General features: G+C 37.2%; 1 protein-coding gene across 1 annotated transcript; it reads left to right on the top strand.

Annotated features, from left to right (window-relative positions):
• Window positions 1–1,133: 1,133 nt before the first annotated feature.
• LOC123321085 lies at window positions 1,134–1,769 on the top strand. Its single transcript, XM_044908589.1, has 2 exons — window positions 1,134–1,480; window positions 1,537–1,769. Exons 1-2 carry the CDS (start codon window positions 1,222–1,224, stop codon window positions 1,767–1,769), a joined length of 492 nt encoding a protein of 163 aa, XP_044764524.1. The 5' UTR covers window positions 1,134–1,221.
• Window positions 1,770–22,485: the final 20,716 nt, after the last annotated feature.

Below are 22,485 nucleotides of genomic sequence, written 5' to 3'. Positions count from 1 at the left end.
TATCACTTCTGTTTATTTCCGCAGGTTTTTTATAGAAAACATAATTGCATCAGAATGAGACATCAGGCATTGTTATTCTAAATATTTCTGCACATACATAGATATAAATATGGCAAAATTTTATAAGATATCAATGATATTCATGATAAGCTTTCTATAAACTACCTGAATAGAAACCAAGAAAATGAATGTTCAAATTCCTTCACCGATTCAATTAAAATTAGTAAATGTAGATAGATAATATTTATAATAAATCAATACACTCCAAGCGAAACAAACTTAATTCAAAGTCCAAAAGTTTTAAACTCACCTCCTCAATATCTCAGGAGTTTCAATATGCGAAAGAATTCCGCAGTATTCACTTCAACAAGCCGAAATTCAATTCTACAAAATGGCACTGATCACTGATGACGTTTACGTTGCTAACTTTGATAAAATCACAACAGAAACGAAATCAGGGAATCCTTGTACCATAGATCATCATCGATAATTTGGGTTTTTCATATTTCGAAAATTATTAATTATTTTTCTAAAAGTGTGCGAGTTCACCCTTTTCAATCATGCATTTCAATTTGCAAAGAATCACTTTACCAAACAGGGAAAAAATAGCAGTACTGAAATATTATAAAGTAAATTAAATTCTCTATGCACCGAACGCCCACGATGAGATAACCATGGTAACGACATGCAGAATTTCGTATATCATTGCATATGGATTATTTCATAGATTAATAATTAATCTATGGATTATTTATTAATCAAAGGTGCGTTCGGTCAGTAGCAGGGGTCTGCCATCTCTGGAATGTCAGCGAATTAATATGATGATTCTGCGCATAATCTAGAGTGACTTTGTAGCATAGACTAATTACATCTATGCGTCGGCCTAGTTCGCAAACTGCGTAACTCCACATTTGGGTTAAAATAAGATTTTTATATCATTTGATTGATATGAAGAGAGCGCATGTGCTGGAATAGTTTCTATCTCCGAAATCCCACTGCTTCATTCAGTATCCGCGAATCAGATAACCTCGTAATTCTGCAACAGCAAAGTGCGTATATCCAGATATCCACTTGTTGTTGCATACATCGCACATGTGCTAACGGATTTGTTGAATAGTTGAGGTATTTTGAGTGATTCCTGTTTTATAAATATTGTTAGTACGTAAGTAATATATTTAGTGTTCCGAAATATCATATTCATGAAAGAATTATTCTTCTATTATGTTCAAATCAATTATTTCCATGAGTATTGGAGATACGCGGTATTCCAATATACAGTTCAGTACACATGCAGAGATTGGGAGATACGCACTTTTCCATATACATTTCTTTTACAGAATAATTATGCCTCGCCGGGTGGATAAAATATTTGAGGCATTGAGGAATGCCGAAAATAGTATCCAAGAATGTATGGATAATGAAAGTGATGATCCAGCTACAGTTATACAAGAGGCTGAAATAATATTTGCAGAGGGGGAAGGTAAATTTTGCTACTGTTGTGTGTGTAAGTTTTTGAAACGTTTCACATTATTCAAGGATATTTGGAGACCGACTTTCAAGAACTACTCTCTGAAACAACTGTCCATCCCTCTACATCTGCCATCTCCAAAGAACCTCCAATTTTTAATGAACTCGATAACAGGAATGCTCGTGATGGAAACATGGAGACTAACGATGAATATAGCAATACATTCGAAGTCAGAAATGAAGAAGCATGTTATGAAAGTACAGTTAATTCAAGAGAAAGCAGCAATGATTCGGATTTTTAGCTTAATTCGGAAGATTCTGATAGTTCTGAATCGCCTGAAAATATTCCGAATATACTGAGTGATATAACAAATGAGAATGAAACTCAGGATATATGTATAAAAAAACGGTCTTCAAAACACGAAGTAGATAAGAACACCTGGGATAAAAATAAAAACAGTTCGAATAGAGAAAAAGGAAAATCCTATAAAGGAAAGAAAAAGGAGAATGGAAAATGGAGATACGACTTAATGAAAGAACCTAAATCAATGAAGGGGAGTTGCAACTGTAAGTTGAGTCAGAATGGAAAATCCGCCCTAATGTGCTCTAAAATTACCGAAACTGAAAGAAGAAAAATATTTGAAGACTTCTGGAAATGCACATGGTCAGAAAAAAAGATGTTCGTGAGAAACCATGTATGTGTTCAAAGACAGCTATACGACAGCAACAGAAAGCTGAAAACGACCTTAAACAGATTCAAATATTCTTCGATTCTTTGCCTAAAATGGAGTCTCATCATTGTAGAGCTTCAACCTCGAAGCTCTATCTTGAACCAATCTGGACTAATAAGAGTCAGTTGTACCGATTCTACAAATCTGATGTCTGCAAGAATCAGAACCAAAAAGCGATATCGATAGCGATTTTTCACAAAGAATTCGACAGAAATAAACTATCTTTATATAGACCAAAGAAAGATCTTTGTAATATATGTGTGTCATTTCAAACAGGGAATATCTCAGAGAATAAATATAATAAACACATCAAATCAAGAAACGAGGCAAGAGCCGAAAAAAGTCATGACAAATCATCACAGAATGATGTTTTCACCATGGATCTACAATCAGTTCTGGTGTGTCCGAAGTCAACTGTTTCTGCACTCTATTAAAAAACCAAACTTATTGTTCATAACTTCACAGTTTATGATATTAAACGCCAAAAAGGATTTTGCTACTTATGGAACGAGTCTGAAGGTGGGTTAACAAGTAATGAGTTCACCAGTATTATCATTCATTTTCTAAAGAATTGAAATGTTCAATTTAAAAGAAAGAAATCCCGAAGGAATCCAAATCATATTGTGGAGTGACGGTTGCGGATACCAAAATCGGAACTCTACCCTAGCAAATGGCCTATTGAACTTTTCCTTAGAGACTGGTATAACTGTAATCCAAAAGTATTTACAGAAAGGACACACACAGATGGAAGTCGATAGTATGCATTCAGTAATTGAGCGACAAATTCGAAACAAAAAGATTAATATTCCTGCAGACTACGTAAATATTTGCAAAACTGCTTGTCATAAAAGTCCTTATCATGTTGATGGGGTGTAAGGGGGAAGGATGCGTATTATAGCCTCTCCTCTCAAATGCCAACCTCACCTACTCGCGGTGCACCCTGTTCTTACGGACGAGGCTCTGGCGACCGAACATGAGCGGTATAACTCTGTTTCCCACAATTACGTAGCCTAAACATTGGCTTGAGCAGGAAATGGCTCTCTGCGTTGCTCAAGTTACGTCTCAGACCTTGTCGTCTCAGGATACCTGTGCCACAAGATAATCTAGTCGTAGTCGCAACCAAAGTTGCACTGACACCGTTACCAGTGCAGCTTTTGAACACCTTCTAACGCAGCTCCTACAAAAAGATGGATCAGTCGAACAGGACAAAATTCGTATCCGGAGGTAAAATACCCTCCCATTCGGATCTCCGGGGGAGGGTGCCTGAGCGAGCGAATCATCGTACAACAACCAATGAAAAGCACATAGCTTTTGCAGCATGGAACGTCAGAAACCTTGCTAGACAACCCCAAGGCCGACCGACCAGAGAGGCGTACTGCCCTAATCGATAAGGAACTGCAACGAACATCCATTGCAATAGTTGCTTTAAGCGAAACACGCTTTTCGGACGAAGGTAGCTTGGTAGAACAAGCGTATACTTTTTTCTGGAAAGGCTTGCCGGAAGGCGAAATCAGACAACATGGTGTAGGCTTTGCCATTAGAAACGACCTGGCCGCCAAACTAACCGAAAATCCAGTTGGCATCTCAGAACGTTTAATGACCCTACGTTTTCCTGCAGCGAATAACACGTTTGTGAACATCATTGCAGTATACGCACCCATCTTGAACTCCTCTGACAACTTAAAGGACACTTTTTACGAAACACTCGTTGCTACATTAAGTAAAATCCCAAAACGGGAACGAATTATTCTCCTTGGAGACTTCAACGCCAGAGTGGGCAGAGGTCAAGACTCAGAACTATGGCCGGGAATAATAGGGAAACACGGCACAGACAGCATTAATTCGAATGGAGAACGTCTGCTGGCTCTTTGTGCAGAACACAATCTGTGTATAACGAACACCTATTTTATTACGAGACCCAATTCAGGATGAGAGTGAAGATGTCCTAGAAAATAGTAGCACTAAAGCTCTTCTCAAAAAAGAATTAATTTCATACAGATCTCAAAAAAGAATAAATGTGGATGAAAATCCTCTTAAGTGGTGGTGTTAATCTTCTTATTTTTCGAGAAGAAAATCAAATGGTAAAAACAGATTCATATTGAATCTCAAGAATCTTAATACTTTCATTGAATCTCTTCATTTTAAATTGGAGGATTATAGAACTGTTTTGAAACTTTTGGGTAAAAATTGTTTCCTATCAAATACATATAGATCTAAAAGATGCCTATTTTCTTGTGCCCATAAAGCAAAGCTGCAAGAAATATCTGAGGTTCTGATTCAATAATATATTGTAACAGTTCAATAGTTTACCTTCTTGTGCCCATAAATAAAAAATGCAAGTAATGTCTGAGGTTCTGATTCAATAATATATTGAAACACTTCAATAGTTTACCTTTTGACCTCCACATAGCCCTTTATATATTCACTGAACTGCTGAAACCAGTAGCCAAGAAACTTAGACTTTCTGGTATTGTGACAGTTTTTTATTTGGATTAATATTCTTATACGTTGAATCGTTAGCTTGTACTTGGTAAAGATATTTTATCGACTTGTTAATTTCTGTAGGGGTACTGAATATGGCTGTCATAAGCCGAAAGCGCTCTACCTAATATTAAAAAATTGACTAAATACTTGGAATACATCATTTCACATCTATCAATATTCTTATAGTTGGTAGAAATGAGGAAGAATGTTCTTGCAATACACAGTTAGCACTTGGACTTCTTCAAAATTTGGGTTTTATAATAAACCGGGAAAAAAGTATATTGTAACCTAAACAATGCATTAAATGTCTGGGTTTCATTTACGATACCGTGAATATGCGCATATCATACCCAGAAGATAAAATAATCGTCATTCAAAAACTAATGGAAACGAACAAAAACCATGACTTGAAAGACTTTGCTACGATGATAGGCAAATTTGTAGCTTCTTGCCCGCCACACCTGTTCATTCATTTAAAACCGTTTGAGAGATTAAAATACCAGTCATTGTTAGGGGACTGCCTAAATTATCAAAAGAAAATTACTCTACCAAATTCTCTGAAAACTGAATTGGATTGGTGGTAAAAAAATGTCGGGTTAGGACAGAATATAAAACCTAAGACTTTCTAGGAAGATAATCCCACCCGAACAATTTGGATTTCGACGAGAACACTCGACTGAACTCCAATTACTACGGCTCATAGAATACGTCACCGAAGGAATGCAGACAAAACAGGCCACAGGATTAGTTCTGATGGATATCGAGAGAGCTTTTGATAGAGTATGGCACGAAGGCCTAATCTACAAGATGAAAAAAGCAGGATATTCGACCAAGCTATGCAAGATTATAAGGAACTATCTGAGGAATAGAAACTTTTATGTGAAGATAGATGGAGCAACCTCTCAAACCAGACAATTGGAAGCGGGAGTGCCTCAAGGATCGGTACTTGGACCTCTGCTTTACGTAATATACGTTTATGATATCCCGAAGAATGCTAGAAATATGCTCACCTTGTACGCAGATGACACAGGAATAGCGTTCAGACATCGACGCCCAGAGATCATACACCGGAGACTGCAGGAAGCCATAGATGAATTACTCAAATGGTGCATCAAATGGAAAATCCAAATCAATGGAAGAAAGACTCAAGCAATATAACTGCAAAAGAGAAGATTGAGGATGGAAGAAAACCTTGAAGTTGATGGACAAGAGGTTGAATGGAAAAATGAAGCAACATACCTAGGAGTGACGATTGACAGAGGACTTACATGGAAAAACCACATCAAATGTGCAGTTGATAAAACAAAAGCCGCAATGAGTAAACTTTATCCACTCATAGGCAGAAGAAGTCATATGAATAAGAACATCAAGTTGACTATGATAAAATAATTGCGCGACCACAACTCACATATGGATCGGCGGCATGGGGCTTCGCAGCCAAGACCCACATCAAGAAAATACAGGCCACTGAGAATAAACTCCTTAGAATGGCGATGGACGTACCCTGGTTTGTTAGGAACAAACAAATCTACAATCATAATCATCCCGATTATTATGGAAGCGAATTCCCTTAATCCTACCGACTCCGTGGCTCCGAAGTCCGGTGGTGGCAAGAAACCTGGTGGTTACAAATCACGTCAGCGTCGAACTGAGAACTACCGTCGCGCTAAGAACGATGAAACTGATAAGATAATCATGGCAGGTGTATTTGCTCGCCTCGGAATTAGCGATCCCACTGCAGTCTCCTCCCTACCACTCGCAGCCGATGTCCATCCAGTGACTGTGCCCATTTCATTTAATACTCTTCCCGCCTATGTCAACCGTGTGTGGGATACAATGGAAGCTATCGGCACGCGTCCTTTCGGACAGCTCAACACCATTGACAACAAACGTACGTTCGTCGAGGGCATGCTCATCTTGAGTGAAGTGAAGCTTTGTTATGCTCAAAGGGCCCACATCGACAAACCTGATGAGGACCTGCCTTCGAGAAGGATGTTCACTACCGAACAACTCTTAGATTTTAACAATATGGCGTCTATCTTGCCATATCCACTTGCAATATATCTAGAGTCTATCGGAAACTGTCAAGACAACAAGCAGATTGTGACTCCTCTACTAGCCGTCATCGAAGGAAGAGAAAACGTATCTGGCGCTATTACCTACTCGCCCAACCACATGCTCCCACTTCTACGTATTCTCAAGCAAGGAGTGCCATATGATGAAGATGTCCACGTTGCCAGCTTGCTGCTCTCGAACCTACCTGGTTTTGAGATGGAGGAATTTATAGGTCCCGCATATCAACCATTATTAATTTTTCCAGTTTTTAACAATAATCCGAAACTCTGTGTAGCCTCCACTATTGTAGCATATATAAATCAAACACAGTTGTGTCCCAAAAATATGAAGAAGCTCATATTGACCTTAAGAAAACCTATTCACGCTGCATCTTCACAGACCACTGGATCTAAAAGACCTTGTATGATGCAGGAATAGATACATCAGTCTACTCTGCCCATAGTATAAGGCATGCATCCACATCAGCCGCATTTAGGGTTGGTGTAAATATCGAACAAATTCGAAATACCGACTTCAAAAACTTTTTTCAAATTTTACAATAGACCCTTGAAAGAACCTAACGATAATTCTGCTAGGTCAATTATGAACCTGGGCAAACAATTTTTTTTGTAATTCCATGTTACTTGATAGAAACCCACTTTACCTTTTATTATTCTGTCTCAATTAAACACGATTTCTGGGACTGTTACTTTAATTCCAGATTCTGATGATTCACTCTGTATGAATTTATAGACTGAATATATTTCATTCGAAAAATCCCCTTTTCTATTCTGAACATCTACAATGTAACAATTATATCAAGGACAAGCGAAGGAAAATTAATAAATTAATCGACTTACCTGAAGGAAGATTAATTGTAATTTTCCGAGCTTGTTCGTAGATATAATTATTACCCACCCTCCCAGATTATAGGTTTCGTTAGATACTTATTACCTAAATCTAGCTCCCTGATGTAAGGTGATTTTTCGAGACTCGCACTTTCACGGAATGGATATATGGTGTACCGTATATACACGTACCGCCTGTTTTTCGTCAACTCTTAAGAATCGTGCTGATGGAGTAGGTTTCATGGAAACTACAATGTAACAATTATATCTACGGACAAGCTCGGAAAATAACAATTAATTTTTCTTCTGGTAAATCGATTAATTTATTAATTAAAATACTAGCTGGAAATCACACAAGAATTGCAAAATGTGGATTGGCCCCAGTAGGAACGGTAACTGGTTTCAGCCAACCACATCATAGAAGATAAATAAAAATAAATAATTCAAAGTTTTGTGTCAAGATGGAAAATTTGAATATTTGTTTTGGTGTTTCGTTTTGAAGTCGTATTTGTTAGAAAATGGAAAATGCGAATTCAAAAAGAAATAGGTGTGCTTTGGGCCCGAAGAAAAGGTTCTTATATCCAATATTTGTGCTAAATACAAGGAACTACTAGAAAATAAGAAAACGGACCATATATTATCAGCCCACAAGAAAAACTCAGTTTGGGATGAAATTATCGCGGTGGTATATGCCTCAAACAACTCTGGATCCAAAAAGGCATTGAGGTGCTTTTATGAGAATCGAAAGAAGGAGGTGAGGAAAATTGCTGCCGAAAAAAAGAGGGAACTGTAATGGACTGATGGTGGTAGGGCATTCATACCAAAGAAAGATGAATGCCATGACATTTTCCAATCACTAATGATTAGCATAACAATTTACGGCTTGGAATGTGAGGTAGGAGGTGATATGGAACCCGATAATGGAAATATTATCCACTATAAGGAAATGAACACTGCTCTAAGTGATTTTGTCCATGATCAAACCAGTTTACTTTCCATAATATTTGAGTTTATTAAGACCATTAGAATAATTTTTCCATAATAATGAAACTGTGCCGTCATTTTAGCTGACACCATCAACATCTCAGTCTTCAAAGACTGAGAAGGCCAACGAGGGAGTACTCAAAGGGTGAACATGGCTGAGGAATGTTTCACTGCACAAAGTGCAACTGGAGTAGATCCGTAACAACAAATTCTTTCCTCGGTCATGCTAACATTCGCCCAGATCAACTGGCATGGATAGCCTAGAGCTTCGCCTGGGATGGGCCACACCGCCAGCTAAGAAATGAAGCGGTTGAGTTAGTAGTTGCCGCCCGAATAACATACAGAATACAGCGAGAGCACAATCACCGCTTGGTATGTAATTCCCCATCTAATAATTCTAGTGGAATTGATCATAATCTGTTTCAGGTATCACTACTCTCTCATTTCTATTTACACCTGCACAATATGAAGCTGGGTAGACCCGGAAAATTTGTGCAGATTGATGAATCTAAATTTGAGTGGCGAAAATACAACCGTGGCGTATTGAGGGTCATTGGATTCTGGGTATGATAGAGGATGGAAGCGAAGAGGTGGCGATGATGGTGCGTTTCGTGATGCTCACACTTTAAAGGAGCAAATTAAGAAATATATTCAACCGGTACCACGATCCACACGGATATGTGGCGTGGCTATAATTCAATCAAAGTTATCCCGAAAATCCCTTTATCGGTAAAATTCACATGCCAGATTTTTCCTCTATAATCATTTTCATTTCAGCTTCTGCTGGGACTCATACCCAAAGGATAGAGTCCACTTGGCGGCCCGCACAGAACTGGTTCCGCAATAAACAAATTCCAGCGGACCAGTTTCCCGATTATTTAATGGAATATCTTTCGCGCCGTCATATTCGCAAGCGCAAAATGGACCCGATGGGAGAAGTTCTGAAGGCAATAATATATTCCCATCCATTTCAACTGCCCAAACAATGAACATTATGATGGAGATGGAACGAAATGAGGATGTACGAGCAGAGGAGGGATACCTCAGCACGGTAGGTGGAGTGTGCAGCGCAGGCACCAGCCGACCGAAATCAAGCGACTGCGTAGCCCCACAGGGACCCCGAGCTGTAGACGCTAATATTGTTACTCGGGAAGAACAGAGATACCAACCACGCAAGAAGAGGAGAAGGAAAAAAGGTTCGAGCCAATCTACGAGCTCACAGATAAGCACTGATAGTGGCAAACAAAGTAACAGAAAAGTCATTTTCAGGAACATCAGGAAAGAAATGAGACCAGAATACCTAATAGAAGAGGGCCTCAAGAATAACATGACAATTGTGGACAGGTACCGAAGCGAATGGGAAACAATGAACGTTCTAGAACGAAATAAGTAGCAGGAAAGGAAGAAATTCGCACTATGAAAGAGAGGATTTCCAAGTTGTCCCAAGCAGACCAGGTGATGCCACAGCCACATAGACTCAAGAAACCCCTGTTACTACACAAGATGAACAGAGTGGCCACCTAGGCAAGAGAAAAAGAAGAACAACGACAAGGCGGGAAACGAAAGAAGCGACAGATGAGTATAACCAGTACCGCTAATAGACAAGTTGTTTTTAAGAATATCAAGAAAGATATGCGACCGAAATACCTAATAGAGGAGGGACTCAATAACAATCGAGAATTGGCGACTAGATTTAAGGAAGAGTGGGAAGCAATGAAGCTCATCAAAGGGAACACGGAAGGAGCAAAAGAAGAGTGGCTAATGGAAGTGGAAATCTATCTCACAGAGATGGGAAAATTCTCCCAGAAAAAGGCCGAAATACAGGTAACCTCGGCCAAGAAAATAGATGTATGTTACAGGTGCAGTGAGGTTGGACAGCGCTCAACAGTATGCAGGAAAGAACCAAGGTGCAAGAGATGCGGAGGAAAACATGGCAGGAAGGACTGTATAGGAGGCACGACGTCCTGTGGGGTAAGATCACTACACAAAACATAGACTTAGCTCTGTTGCAGGAACCCAACGAGAAAATAGCAACGCAAAAGAAGATCCAGATGGACCAACAACAAGTGAGCACCTTAATAGAAGGACGTGATCTGCGAAAGGGGAAAAACGGAAAAAGGCCAGGAGCTCGATTCTCGAGTCCATGCGCTGCGTAAAGTATACGAGCCGCGGCGCATGGATGATAGCGCATAGAACCCATTGGATCTATTCTCGCAACCATCGGCAACGTATACGTTAAAGAAATGGGCGACTCGTACGATACATTTTGGCAACATCGCAAAATTGTGGGTTGTTCTGAATTGAATCAAGCTGCGCATGTCGCTCAGGTTATATTTTGAATTAAAAATGGTTCAGTTTAAGCTAAGAAAACTTTGGTTTGGGAAGAATAAGAGCAACATCATTTTAATTACTTCTCGTCACGTGTATTGCTTAGAATTTCTGAATATAACATTCTAAGGTGAGAATAGATAGAATTATTTGTGTACTCTGTAGTGAAGGGTGAACAAGTGCGATTTTAAAATGACGACTCCATTACGAACAGGTAAAATAAGCGAGCAGTAGAAAGCGGCTCTACTAGATTACATTGCACAAAATGAACAATTAAAGAGTGGCAAATTTACACAAGAATTCACCTACAAAAAAGCTCAAAATTGCTGGAAGGAACTGGCAATAATACTGAATGCAATTCCTGGTGGTGCTGAAAAAGATTGGCGCCAATGGAGGAAGGTGAGAAGAGAAACACAATGTTTTACATATAGTTATTGTAACCAGTCCGGCCCTTGCGGTCGGACCTTTCGAGAACCAGAGCGGTCGCGAGATTCTGGAACAACCGCGAAGGTACCTGAATGTTTCCGGCGCCTATATAAGCCCAGCGGAGGAGCAGGTAGGCAAGTAAAATTACAGTTATAGTTCACAGTGCAAGCGTCTAGTGAAAATAAATACGGGTGAAAATAAATAGTAGTGTCATAGTTAGTTTGTGAGTTATAAGTGTATTAAGTGTAAATAAATAATTTAAATCAGTTGGACGTTTTAATCAAGCGAAGAAAACGTTACATTGGTGTCACGTGTGAGGTTCAACATCGCTCGAATTAAATAAATATTTTCGGTTATTTGTTCATGCCAGTGACCACAAGATTACAGAACGCAATGGAGACTCAAGCGGTAATGGACTTATTGAGTAAGATGGACGAAAGAATGGAAGAAAATTCTCGAAAATTGAATGAGAAAATGGACGAGAACTCTTGTAAGTTGAATGAGAAAATGGACGAGAACTCATGTAAGTTGAATGAACAAATGGAAGAAAACTCCAGAAGATTAAATGAGAAAATTGATGAGAAATTGAATGAGAAAATGGACCAGATTAGGAAAAATTGTAACGATGTGGTTATAAATTAGTTAAATTGGATGAGAAACTGGAAACCATAAATGAAAAATTCGATAAAGTGGACGAGAGATTCGATATAGTCAGTGGAAAATTTGACGAGGTTGATAAAATGTTTGACAAGGTTAACGGAAAGTTTGAGGAAATGGCAGGAATAATTGAACATCATGCCAAATTGATAGATTCCTTGAAAAGAATGTCAAACAGAACAGATATTCTGGCTTCAACACCATACAGCACAGCGAAAGCGGAAAATGACGACGAAGGTAGTAGAATGAAGATCAAGCCTCCAACTTTTGATGGAAAAATACCCTGGTCGACATATCAAAAACAGTTTGAAGCTGCTGAGCTGACGAACAATTGGAACGATAACGAAAAAGCCACGGCATAGCTCTACGAGGAGAGGCACTCAACATTCTGCAAACGATTCCGGAGAGTCAACAAGCCTGTTACGAAGTTCTTACATTGAAACTTCAGATGAGATATGGCGATGCTCATCTACAACAAGTATACCATGCACAAATAAAGAACCGAGTGCAGAAAACAGGGGAAAATCTCCAGGAGTTTGAAGCTGATGTGGCGAGATTAGTCAGGCTGGCTTATCCATCTGCTCCAGATAGCTTCCTGGAACAGCTATCAGTCCAGACATTCGTGGATGGGATAAAGGATAGTGAAATACAACAAGCCCTGAGACTAGCACGCCCTAGAACTATAGATGATGCCTTAGCCCAGGCTTCGGAAATTGAGGCAGCGAAGCAAGCGTCGCATAGAGGACACCTTCGTGAAAGACAAGTCTAAGAAACAGACCGATCTATTCAGGACATTGTCAGGGAAGAAATCCGCAGAATATCACAAGTTAGGAAAAAGAATGCTGTGTGCTAGAACTGCAACAAAAGTGGGCATTTCGAGCAAAATCGTCCAGAATTTGAAAGGGCTACAGCTGGGAAAATAAAAGGAGTCGCTGTGGTAGACAATGGCTCGACCAAAACCATTGAGTGTCCCCAGAATTCCAGCCATTGTTGTCAAAATTACGACAGATAGGGATGTTAGTGAAATCGATTCTCTTTTGAAAGATTTATTCAAAACTATAACACGAATTATTTTCAAAATATTTGGCATCAGAATTGAGAGACATTGGCAAACAACCCACCAATATCAATAGAAAACATCCAGATACTAATAATGAATTTCAAGTGGAATTTGATATGAAGGTTTTTTAATGTATCAATTCTTCAATTACTTATTTTTTTATTTGTTGTTATTTTCAATTTCATGTTAGAAAATATATTATTTTGTATACCGGCAACAGCGTAGGTTATACTTTTTTATTACGATTGGCACACCCAGTATATATGTACATCGTTAGATAGCAGATTTGATGGCTATTTCAATAATATGGCATACCTTGAGTAAAAACTCCGGGGTCTATGAGATATTGGAATTCTTTTGGAAAGTTATAAAAAGGGGAAGTCACACTTTTTGTAGGTATGAAAATCTATGAAAATCCCAACAGCTCATATTTGTTGAGTTTTCACCTAAGGTGTGATATAATATTGAAACTGCTTCATTGTCGAAAATCGGAACATGCAAATTTTCAGCACAATATTTAAGATCTGTTCTCCATAAAGGAATAATAGACCATCACGGTGAATAATCATTTATATAAAACCATAATTTGCATCGACAATTGCCATCAGGAAATTGCTGTAAAATCTTTTGTAGTTGTGAAAATGGGAACCAATTTATCGGTTTTTTGATTCGAGTGTGTTTTCCATCGATAGATCTATCACAATTAATAAAACTCCCTTGCGATTTCAAACAAATCGTCAGAAGTTCTAGGATGAAAAAGAAACATTTATCTAGTATTTCCAATTTGGAAAAACCTGTCTAAAAAAAAGCAAATAAGAGTGGAGTACTAACTAAAGCCTACGAAGTACTCTTTGCCCCAGAATATGAGGATCTTATACAGGTTTAGAACTTAGAGGCTGACTATAGGAATATCGAAAACCGTTAAAAATAAGGGGTGGCTTAAATTACAAAAAAGTAGTACACCAGTATAATCGCTATAAAGGATTATGACTACACACCGAATTTCGTGTAGTTATCTCCAAAAACAGATGAGTTATGAAGAAAAAATGATAATCCTGATTTTCAGATTTTTCGAGATATCTCGAAATTTTTGTAAAGATTAGAATTGAATTTATGTTGTCCATATATTGCAAAATCCACGAGCGGATATCCATGTGGATTAACATTGTTTGTTCAGAATTTGAGCAAAAAATTTATTTTATTTATTTATCTCAGGAACCATCAGAGATATTTGGGAACTGTTTACACCCAACCACTCATCCTTGAATAACGCAACTTTCTCGTAATTTAAGCTACCCTGTATTTCTAACGGTTTCTGATATCCCTGTAGTCCCCCTCTAAATAGTTCTAACACTGTATATTGCTAGCATATTCTGCTTTCATCTGTAAGCCAATCTGTAACTTTTCATAAGCTCACAGGAAAATTGCAATTCTGGGCGGTTTTTAGTGGTCTGTAGCTTACAGGAATCCGTAACTATTTACGATAAGTAGTTCAAAGTGACACTGTCAATGAGATAGTTACAGAAACCTTTCCAGAATTGCATTATTTACGAATCTGTCAATTTGAAACTTACAGATCGATCGTACGCTACAGATGCGTAACTTAGGCCCGTAAGATTAATCGTAGTTTAAACTTCCGATTAAGAAATCTCCGATTAAAGTTAATCTATGGTTTAAACCATCGTGTCAAGATCAAGTACAAAATGAGAAGAGATGAACTAATCCTGTGCAGTTGCCAAAATAGTTGGCTATTTGAACTAATTGTGACTCATTGGTTGTCATTTCTTAGTTTTCTGTGTTAATCTTTGGATCGGTGCTTCTGTCAGAATGCAGCGATCAGTTTATTTATTTATTGTGTTCTGTTGTGATCTTTGTATCAGCATTATTATTGTTATATTATTGAAGTGTGAGGTAAAACCTATAGTTGATACATAGCATTCAGTGCTTCGTTTCTGAAAATATCTATATTTAGTATCTGATGAAAGCCAAATTTCGAAGTGGAAATAAAGAATTGCTTTTGAACATAGCAATTCAGAAGATGGATTGCAAGTGAGAAAAAATATGAAATTCAATGTTGATATTTCACCTTGAGGTAGGGTGGCTCATTTTTTTCTCAATCTCACTCAAAATTGCTCTTGCAGAAGTTTTGGAGATCGAATGAATTCGATATCATCCCATTTATCCCAATGATTTTCTCGATCACGGATAACATATGTTCTATCATTGTACCTATTGAATCATTCAACTCGTGAAAGATTTCAATATCTGAATCCGAATCACTATCATATTCCAATTCCATGTTCATATTCAAACATTGAACACAATAATTCTCTAACCGGCAACGCAAATCTGAACACAATTTCTTGAATCAAAACAAACAAGAAACTTCAAAAAACTTCATAGAAGCAGGTACAAAATAGTTTCATAGAATATATAGGGTTTAATCCCTTTTGAATGGTTTAAACCTACCGTCCCGAAGGTTTAAACTAATCGATAGTTTAAACCATCCTTGATGGATTAACTATGTTTGATCTTAAGAAATAATCGTTATCCAAAGTTTAAACCCTCATTTTTGGTTTAAACTACCATTAATCTTACGGGCCTTACAGATGAAAAGCAGAATACAACCATGAGATGAGATTGTATGATCCGAGAACATTAAGATATGAATGGCTAAATGATTAAGAATTCTCTGGATACCCGAATAGTTTATATAACTACATATTCATACACGTTCAAGTCGTTTTGCACTAACCTGTTTTCGCAAACTGCTTAAGCGTGTGAACGGGCTTCAACATCTAATGTCCCGGTGGAAGGAATATGAAAACAAAAAACTGCAGAATTCATCAAACAGGTTCGGTTATGAGTAAATTAAAAATAATGATGCCTATATTGTTAAAAACAGATATCCTCACAATTCGTATCTGTTTTTGAACAAAACTATTCGAAATGACATGTCAGGTGCCGAAGATCAAACAGTTACTGTCGATTCATTCAGGCTTCCTAAGAACCAAGTCCCAAGAAAAGAACCTTAGGACACCAGTTAGCACAAACAGCATTATCGTTTTCTATTAAAAGAAACTGGAATGAATGTAAGACATATTCAATTAACTAATACACTGATTCCGGTTTGCAGCGATTTATTTACGACAGACTTAACGTTAAGGCTTAATTATCTCACTTCTGAATCAGTTATCATAGCAATCCCTGGATTATTCCAGGCTTATGCCTGTCATAAATAAGTCAGTGAAAACGTTCATGAATGGTCCAGGATCTATTGAAGGAATTGAGCTTCTAATGACTCCAAATGAATCTTTAACAAGCATATTTTGCCCTATTAATTGAGCACCTGACAGTTCAATACCAACCCTAGCTTAGTAACCACGCTTGTGAGGAAGGATAAAGCTGAGCCAAACACAAGAGCAGTTGCAAAAAATTCTGGCAGTAGCTGTCGATGAGCAGTATACAAAATGATTCGTTGGACAACGAGTTTAGAAATGCTACAAGCTTGTCTGTCAATGTGGTGCTCCTGGAATCTCTGTTGTTCCTCTAACGAGCTCTATAAAATCGATTTCCATTTCAACTAAGTATTCGCCACATCTTTTTAATGTAAAGATCGTTCAAAAAGATTAACTCTCGTTGGAATTAGGAAAATAAATACGCCAACTTATAGAGTTCCAAAGCTTGCTACAAGTCTAACTGCTGTGATTTCTGGCTATTCCAATAATATTTTTTTTTAATGTGAAGAAAAGAGATTGCTTGAAAGATTTTAAATTCTAGATTTTACTGATATTGTAAGTATGTAATGAATTGCATAGATCCATTTCGAAACCACATGGTCATGGGTAAATAATCGCTATCAATTAGGAGATACATCGGACTGAATTGCACCGAGAAAAATTAATTAGGGGTTTTTATCACTTTGAAATATTTCAAGCTGAATGACTGCACCTGCATTACACTGGCCTCCCTAAGTACAGAGCTTTCGTAAGTCTGAAGTGCAATTTCAAGAACACCTCCAGCTTTTACGTGTTCTCTACTTTTTGTGTCGAAGCAAAAGGGGGATTAACATAATAATATCGAGGTTCATCACTGGCAACGAGGATTCTATTTCTGCCTTATTTATACGTGTATTCGGAGGTAGACAGTGTCTAGATGAACAAATAAATGCAGAAATAATTTCGATGATCTTCAAACCCCTTGTTTTTACATTGTATATTCAATCGTAATAATGTAATCATGCACTTTTTACGATAAATACTGGGCTAGTGTATGATGAAGTGGTCAGCAGCAGAGCGAATTTTCCCTATTCACTCTCTCATGCAATTCTTGCCTTTTAATAACAAAAAATATAAGTTACAATTATTGAGCAAACTGGAAAAATGCAATTCGTTACAATCGGTTCTAAAATAAGATTTTCATCATCCTAAGGTTAGTAAATATTCATAGCAAAGACACCTTCTTTAACCAAATCCTTTCTTCGAAATCAGATGTGGGGAAACTTAATTTTGAAAAAAGAAATCTTCCCAATGACAAAATGCTTCAAATCTCAGAGGAAGTTTGTATTTGAATTCATTTTCCTGTACATTAATTTTAATTGCGATACTGCTCCCGTCAACTGCAAATTTTGTGCAATCTGCATCTTTCAATTTGTGTTTGACGATAATTGAATGTCCAGAAGCTCATAGTCCGGGAGTCGTGAGTTCGAATCCCGGAGATGATGAGAACTTTCAATGGCGCAATTCCCTATTAGCCTATTTTTTATTACACGTTTGACATGTACTATTAATGCTGCTATCTGTTTCGATTGTCTTACTTCATCTTTGGAGGTGGAATTCGAAACTGAAGATGATCGTTTCCTAGTAGTTGTTCCAATGTTTTGTTGAAATGTGACCCAAAGGAAACATTTCTGATTAAATATATTCCGTACACTGTGAAATATTTCTGTAATGCTTATTTTAGGTTCTGTTGGAACGTCATCCTAATGGAACATGTTATATGACAATTAAAACATTTTCATTTAGTTTTTATGTTTTTGAGTAGGTCGTATACCTATATGAAAAATATATGTTATAAATAACAATATTCTGGTTAATCGGACGACGAGGTACAGGGTGTTTTTTGACAGAAGTTAGAACTCATCAAAATAAGTCGTTTAACCGAAAATTGTCTATATAAAATATCCAAGATGGCTGAGATACAACCATTAGAAGTTCAACAAAATTTCATTGAATTTCAAGTAGGGGACTGTGGACGGTAACTCCGGCATCGCAAAAACGAAACAAAACATAAACATATGGCTGGAGAATGAATGGTTCAGTACCAAGTTCATGTGATTAGATGCATCAGTCACTTTCGAGGAATCATAATTGTTGTATTGTGCAATTTAGGGTGAAAAAAAAATCGTGGCAGTTTCTTGATAGTGCTCATGTTAGTTATGTTGAAAAAGTGCTATGATGTTTCCCCATTTCATCCAATTTTTACGACGATTGTTGGAATGTTCGAACAAGAAGATTGTGATGCCCATTGTGAAAAATTCGTGAAGAATTTAGACGAATTTTATCGGTGAGATTTTGAAGTATTATTCGATTTTTCACACTTGTGTCCTAACTCTTTTCTGTCAGTTGGTATCGAAATGAGCCATTTCATTAAATCCTGTAAGTTACAGAGGAATAATGAGAACAATTCGGCAATCTTAATTTTCCATTTTCATTACTACGTAAATATCGAACGAGACAATATGAAGGAGCCCGTTTTGTTGCCAGCAATCTCCCATTCTTTCATGAAATGGAAGAAAACCACAAATACGCCACTAGAGCCAAGGAACATCTGAACGTGCCCTCGTTGAGATTCCCATACCTTCAAAGAAACTCTTTACATACCCGCGTGAAATTTTACAATAAAATACCTGATGAAATCAAACAGCTGCCTCAAAAAAGGATGGAGAGAGTACTTTTCAACTATATGAAGGACAGACCATACTATTCATTGAATGAATTATTAAATGCTTGATACTTGACTATTTTTAACATATCTTGTTCAGATATACCTTGTTTATGATTGTATATGTTTATGTCTATTGTTTCTGTTTTAAATTGATATATTGACTAGCTCTACACCCTAACAGTGTTATTTGTATTGGAGTATTTAAATAAATGATGATGATATCCTGAACAAAATCACATGGTCGAATCACGAGATAAGTTTTTTTTTACTGCTTTGCGATAATTGAGCTAACAAACGGTCTACGGTCGTATTAGGATCTATTTCAGTAATCATTTTCAACTTTGTCATCATTTTGACCAGTTCTAACTTCTGTTAAAAAAAGCCTCACCTTCCAATACACCCTGTGTGTGTCCTTGGGCAAGAAAATTCTTTCTCGGTCTAACAGCGTAACAGAGAAATAATTACGAGAGCGAAAAGGATTTGATGACGTAAGTATAGCAGTTGGAGATTAGTGTTGAAGAAGTTTAGTTTCATGTTAAAAAAAAATCGGTTCAGTTGAGACTATAGCATGTCATAAGAGTTTATGTATCAATTCAATATTTGGAGATAATTAACTTAGCGATGTAAGAAATAGTAAGGTCTTGAGTATCAACTGTGTTGTAGTTCAATCAAATGATGGTGTTATGGTTGTTTTCATTTCCACTAAATGTATATTGGTGACACTGACTGTCAATGAAAGAACTGTGTTTTCCGTTTTCCGGCATGCACAGTTAGACATGTGCATATTAGCAAGTATCGTTGTTGTGGAATAAAGCTTCTGGAGTTTAAGTAAAAAGCTTTCATTAATCCTTTTATTATATTGCTAATTAAGAAACACTAAATCAAAAGATCAAAAGGTTATGGGCCCAGTCACGGCTTATTAGTGTTTCAAAAATATAGTAATCTGTGAAGGATCTGCGTTCTTTCTACTCCGATACCACGAGGTCAATATGGAGGCCCTTTCTCCCATTAAGTTGAATAACACAAATTGGAATATATGGAAGTTCCAAGCAAGGGTATCTCTATTATCAAAGGGATTGTATGATATCACCTGTGGAAATGAAAATTTTCCCATTGAAGCAACAGAAATCCCCAAATGGAGGTTAAAGGATGCTAAAGCCCAAGAAGCCCTGGTCATGAGGATGGAGGAGGAAGTTATTTCTCACGTCATGCAGTGTGAAACCGCCAAGGAAATGTGGCTTAAACTGGAGAACATCTTCGAAAGAAGATCAGAGGTCAGCACTCATTTATTAAACGAACAATTCTATAATCTCAAGTTCGAGGGTGAAAATATTAGCTGTTTTTTAACCAAAGTCACCAACCTAGTGGCCAAACTAAAGCAGCAGGGTGAAGAAATTCCTGAGAAGATGGTGATGACAAAAATTATTATGGCCTTACCTGAAAAATATAAACATTTCCAATCTGCATGGGATAGTGTTTCTGCTGAAAATCAAACACTGAATAATTTGACAGCAAGACTCCTTATAGAAGAAGAAAGATTTGGTAAAGAAGAGTCTTCTACAGCCTTAATGTCAGTTCGAAAAGGAAATACTGCCCAACAAAGTTCACCAATAAAGAAATGTTTCATATGCGGCAAAGCTGGTCATCTCAAATTTCAATGCAAGAATGTTGAATGTAACTACTGCAAGAAGAAAGGTCATCTGCTGAAGAATTGTTTCCTGAAGAAGAAGAAAGAAGAGAGGGATAAGAATAATGGACATCAATCGACAAATCAAAACAATGGGAACTATGCCCTAATCACTGGTTCCTCCCAAGAAAATCTGGAATGGTATCTCGATAGTGGAGCTTCACAACATATGTGCAAGCAGAGGGAACTGTTCTGCAATTTTATGAAACTAAAAGAGGTAAAATGGGTCAAGATTGGTGATGGTACAAATCTCAATGCACAAGGAATAGGTAACATTTGTGTCTCAGCTTATAATGGTAAATGTTTTCATAATGTTACTCTTTATGATGTTCTATATGTGCCAGACTTGAAAATTAATCTCTTTTCTCAAGGTAAAGCATTAGACAAAGGTTTGACTCTGGTTTCGGATGCTAAAAGTGCAAAATTTGTTAATAATGAAAATATTATTGTAGCTGTAGCAAATCGTTCAGATAAATTGTATAAAATGGTATTTAATTTTGATGAGGGGTCCAATGGTTGTGAACACGCAGAGCATTATAGTTATAATGAAAATTTAGAAGTTGATAAATGTTTTTTAGTGCACCAAACTCAAGATATTATGTGGTGGCACAGAGCTTTAGCTCATCAAAATTTTAAGTATATTACAAATACATTACAAAATCAAAATATGATTTTCAAGAACGCTGATCAATTCTGTAGTCATTGCATTCAAGGTAAGCACTGTAGAGAACCATTCAAAATTAACAAAAGTAGGTCAAAACATTTAGGTGATTTATTACATGTAGACTTATGTGGTCCGATGGAGCAACCATCATGGAATAATGCTAGGTATATTTTGCTGCTGAAAGATGATTTTAGTAATTATAGATTCCAATATTTTCTGAAGAATAAATCTGATGTATATGAAATATTGAGAGAGTTTATAATATTTTTCAAAAATCAAACAGGTAACTCGGTTAAAGTCATAAGAAGCGATAATGGTACAGAATTTACAAATCGTGCTGTGAGCACATTATTGAAGAACAACGGGATTAAACATGAATACACAGTAAGTTACACCCCACAACAAAATGGTAGAGCTGAAAGAGAGTTTCGAACGATTATTGAGGCAGTTAGAGCAATGCTTGCAGATAGTAACTTACCAAAGATTTTTTGGGCGGAAGCCGCCAACACAGCAGTTTTCTTGATAAACAGAACAGGTGCAAGTCCGGTCAAGGGTAAGACACCTTACGAATTAGTATATAATAGAGCCTTCGATGTGAAAATGATAAAAGGTATTTTTGGTACGAAAGTTTGGTCTTATATACCTAAAGAAAAAAGGAGAAAATTGGATGTGAAAAGTCGACAGGGAATATTTATGGGTTATTCAGACAATGTAAAAGGATACAGAGTCTTTTATGAAAGGAACAACAAGGTCGAAATAGAAAGAGAGGTAATATTCACACCACAAAATGGAGAAAAAGATATGGAATACTTGATACTGAACAAAGCAGAAAATGATGATGAGGTAGAAGATTCTGGTAGTGTAACACAGACAGAATTAGAACCCACCTCAGAAACTTCAGACTTGTCAAGTGAAGGTTCAACATCGATTTTGGACACAGCACAAAACAGAGGTGAACGACTGAGGCCACATAGGACACTCAAACTTCCTCAACATTTGAGGGATGATTATGAATTAGGCTACTTCAGCCTAGATGGGGATGAACCAATGTCCTACGAAGAAGCAATGGAGAGTAAGTATGCTTCAAAATGGAAGGAGGCAATGGAGGATGAGGTGAAAGCTTTATTAGAAAATAACACTTGGGATAT

The sequence above is a fragment of the Coccinella septempunctata genome, chromosome 9, assembly GCF_907165205.1.
Source record: "Coccinella septempunctata chromosome 9, icCocSept1.1, whole genome shotgun sequence".
Taxonomy (NCBI): Eukaryota; Metazoa; Arthropoda; class Insecta; order Coleoptera; family Coccinellidae; genus Coccinella; species Coccinella septempunctata.
This window is presented reverse-complemented; position numbering and strand designations above follow the sequence as displayed.

Coding starts and splice junctions, on each gene's coding strand:
- LOC123321085 (XM_044908589.1), top strand. CDS start 1,222: ATGTTCAAATCAATTATTTCCATGAGTATTGGAGATACGCGGTATTCC. Junction 1,481..1,536: donor AATATTTGCAGAGGGGGAAG/GTAAATTTTGCT, acceptor ACATTATTCAAG/GATATTTGGAGACCGACTTT.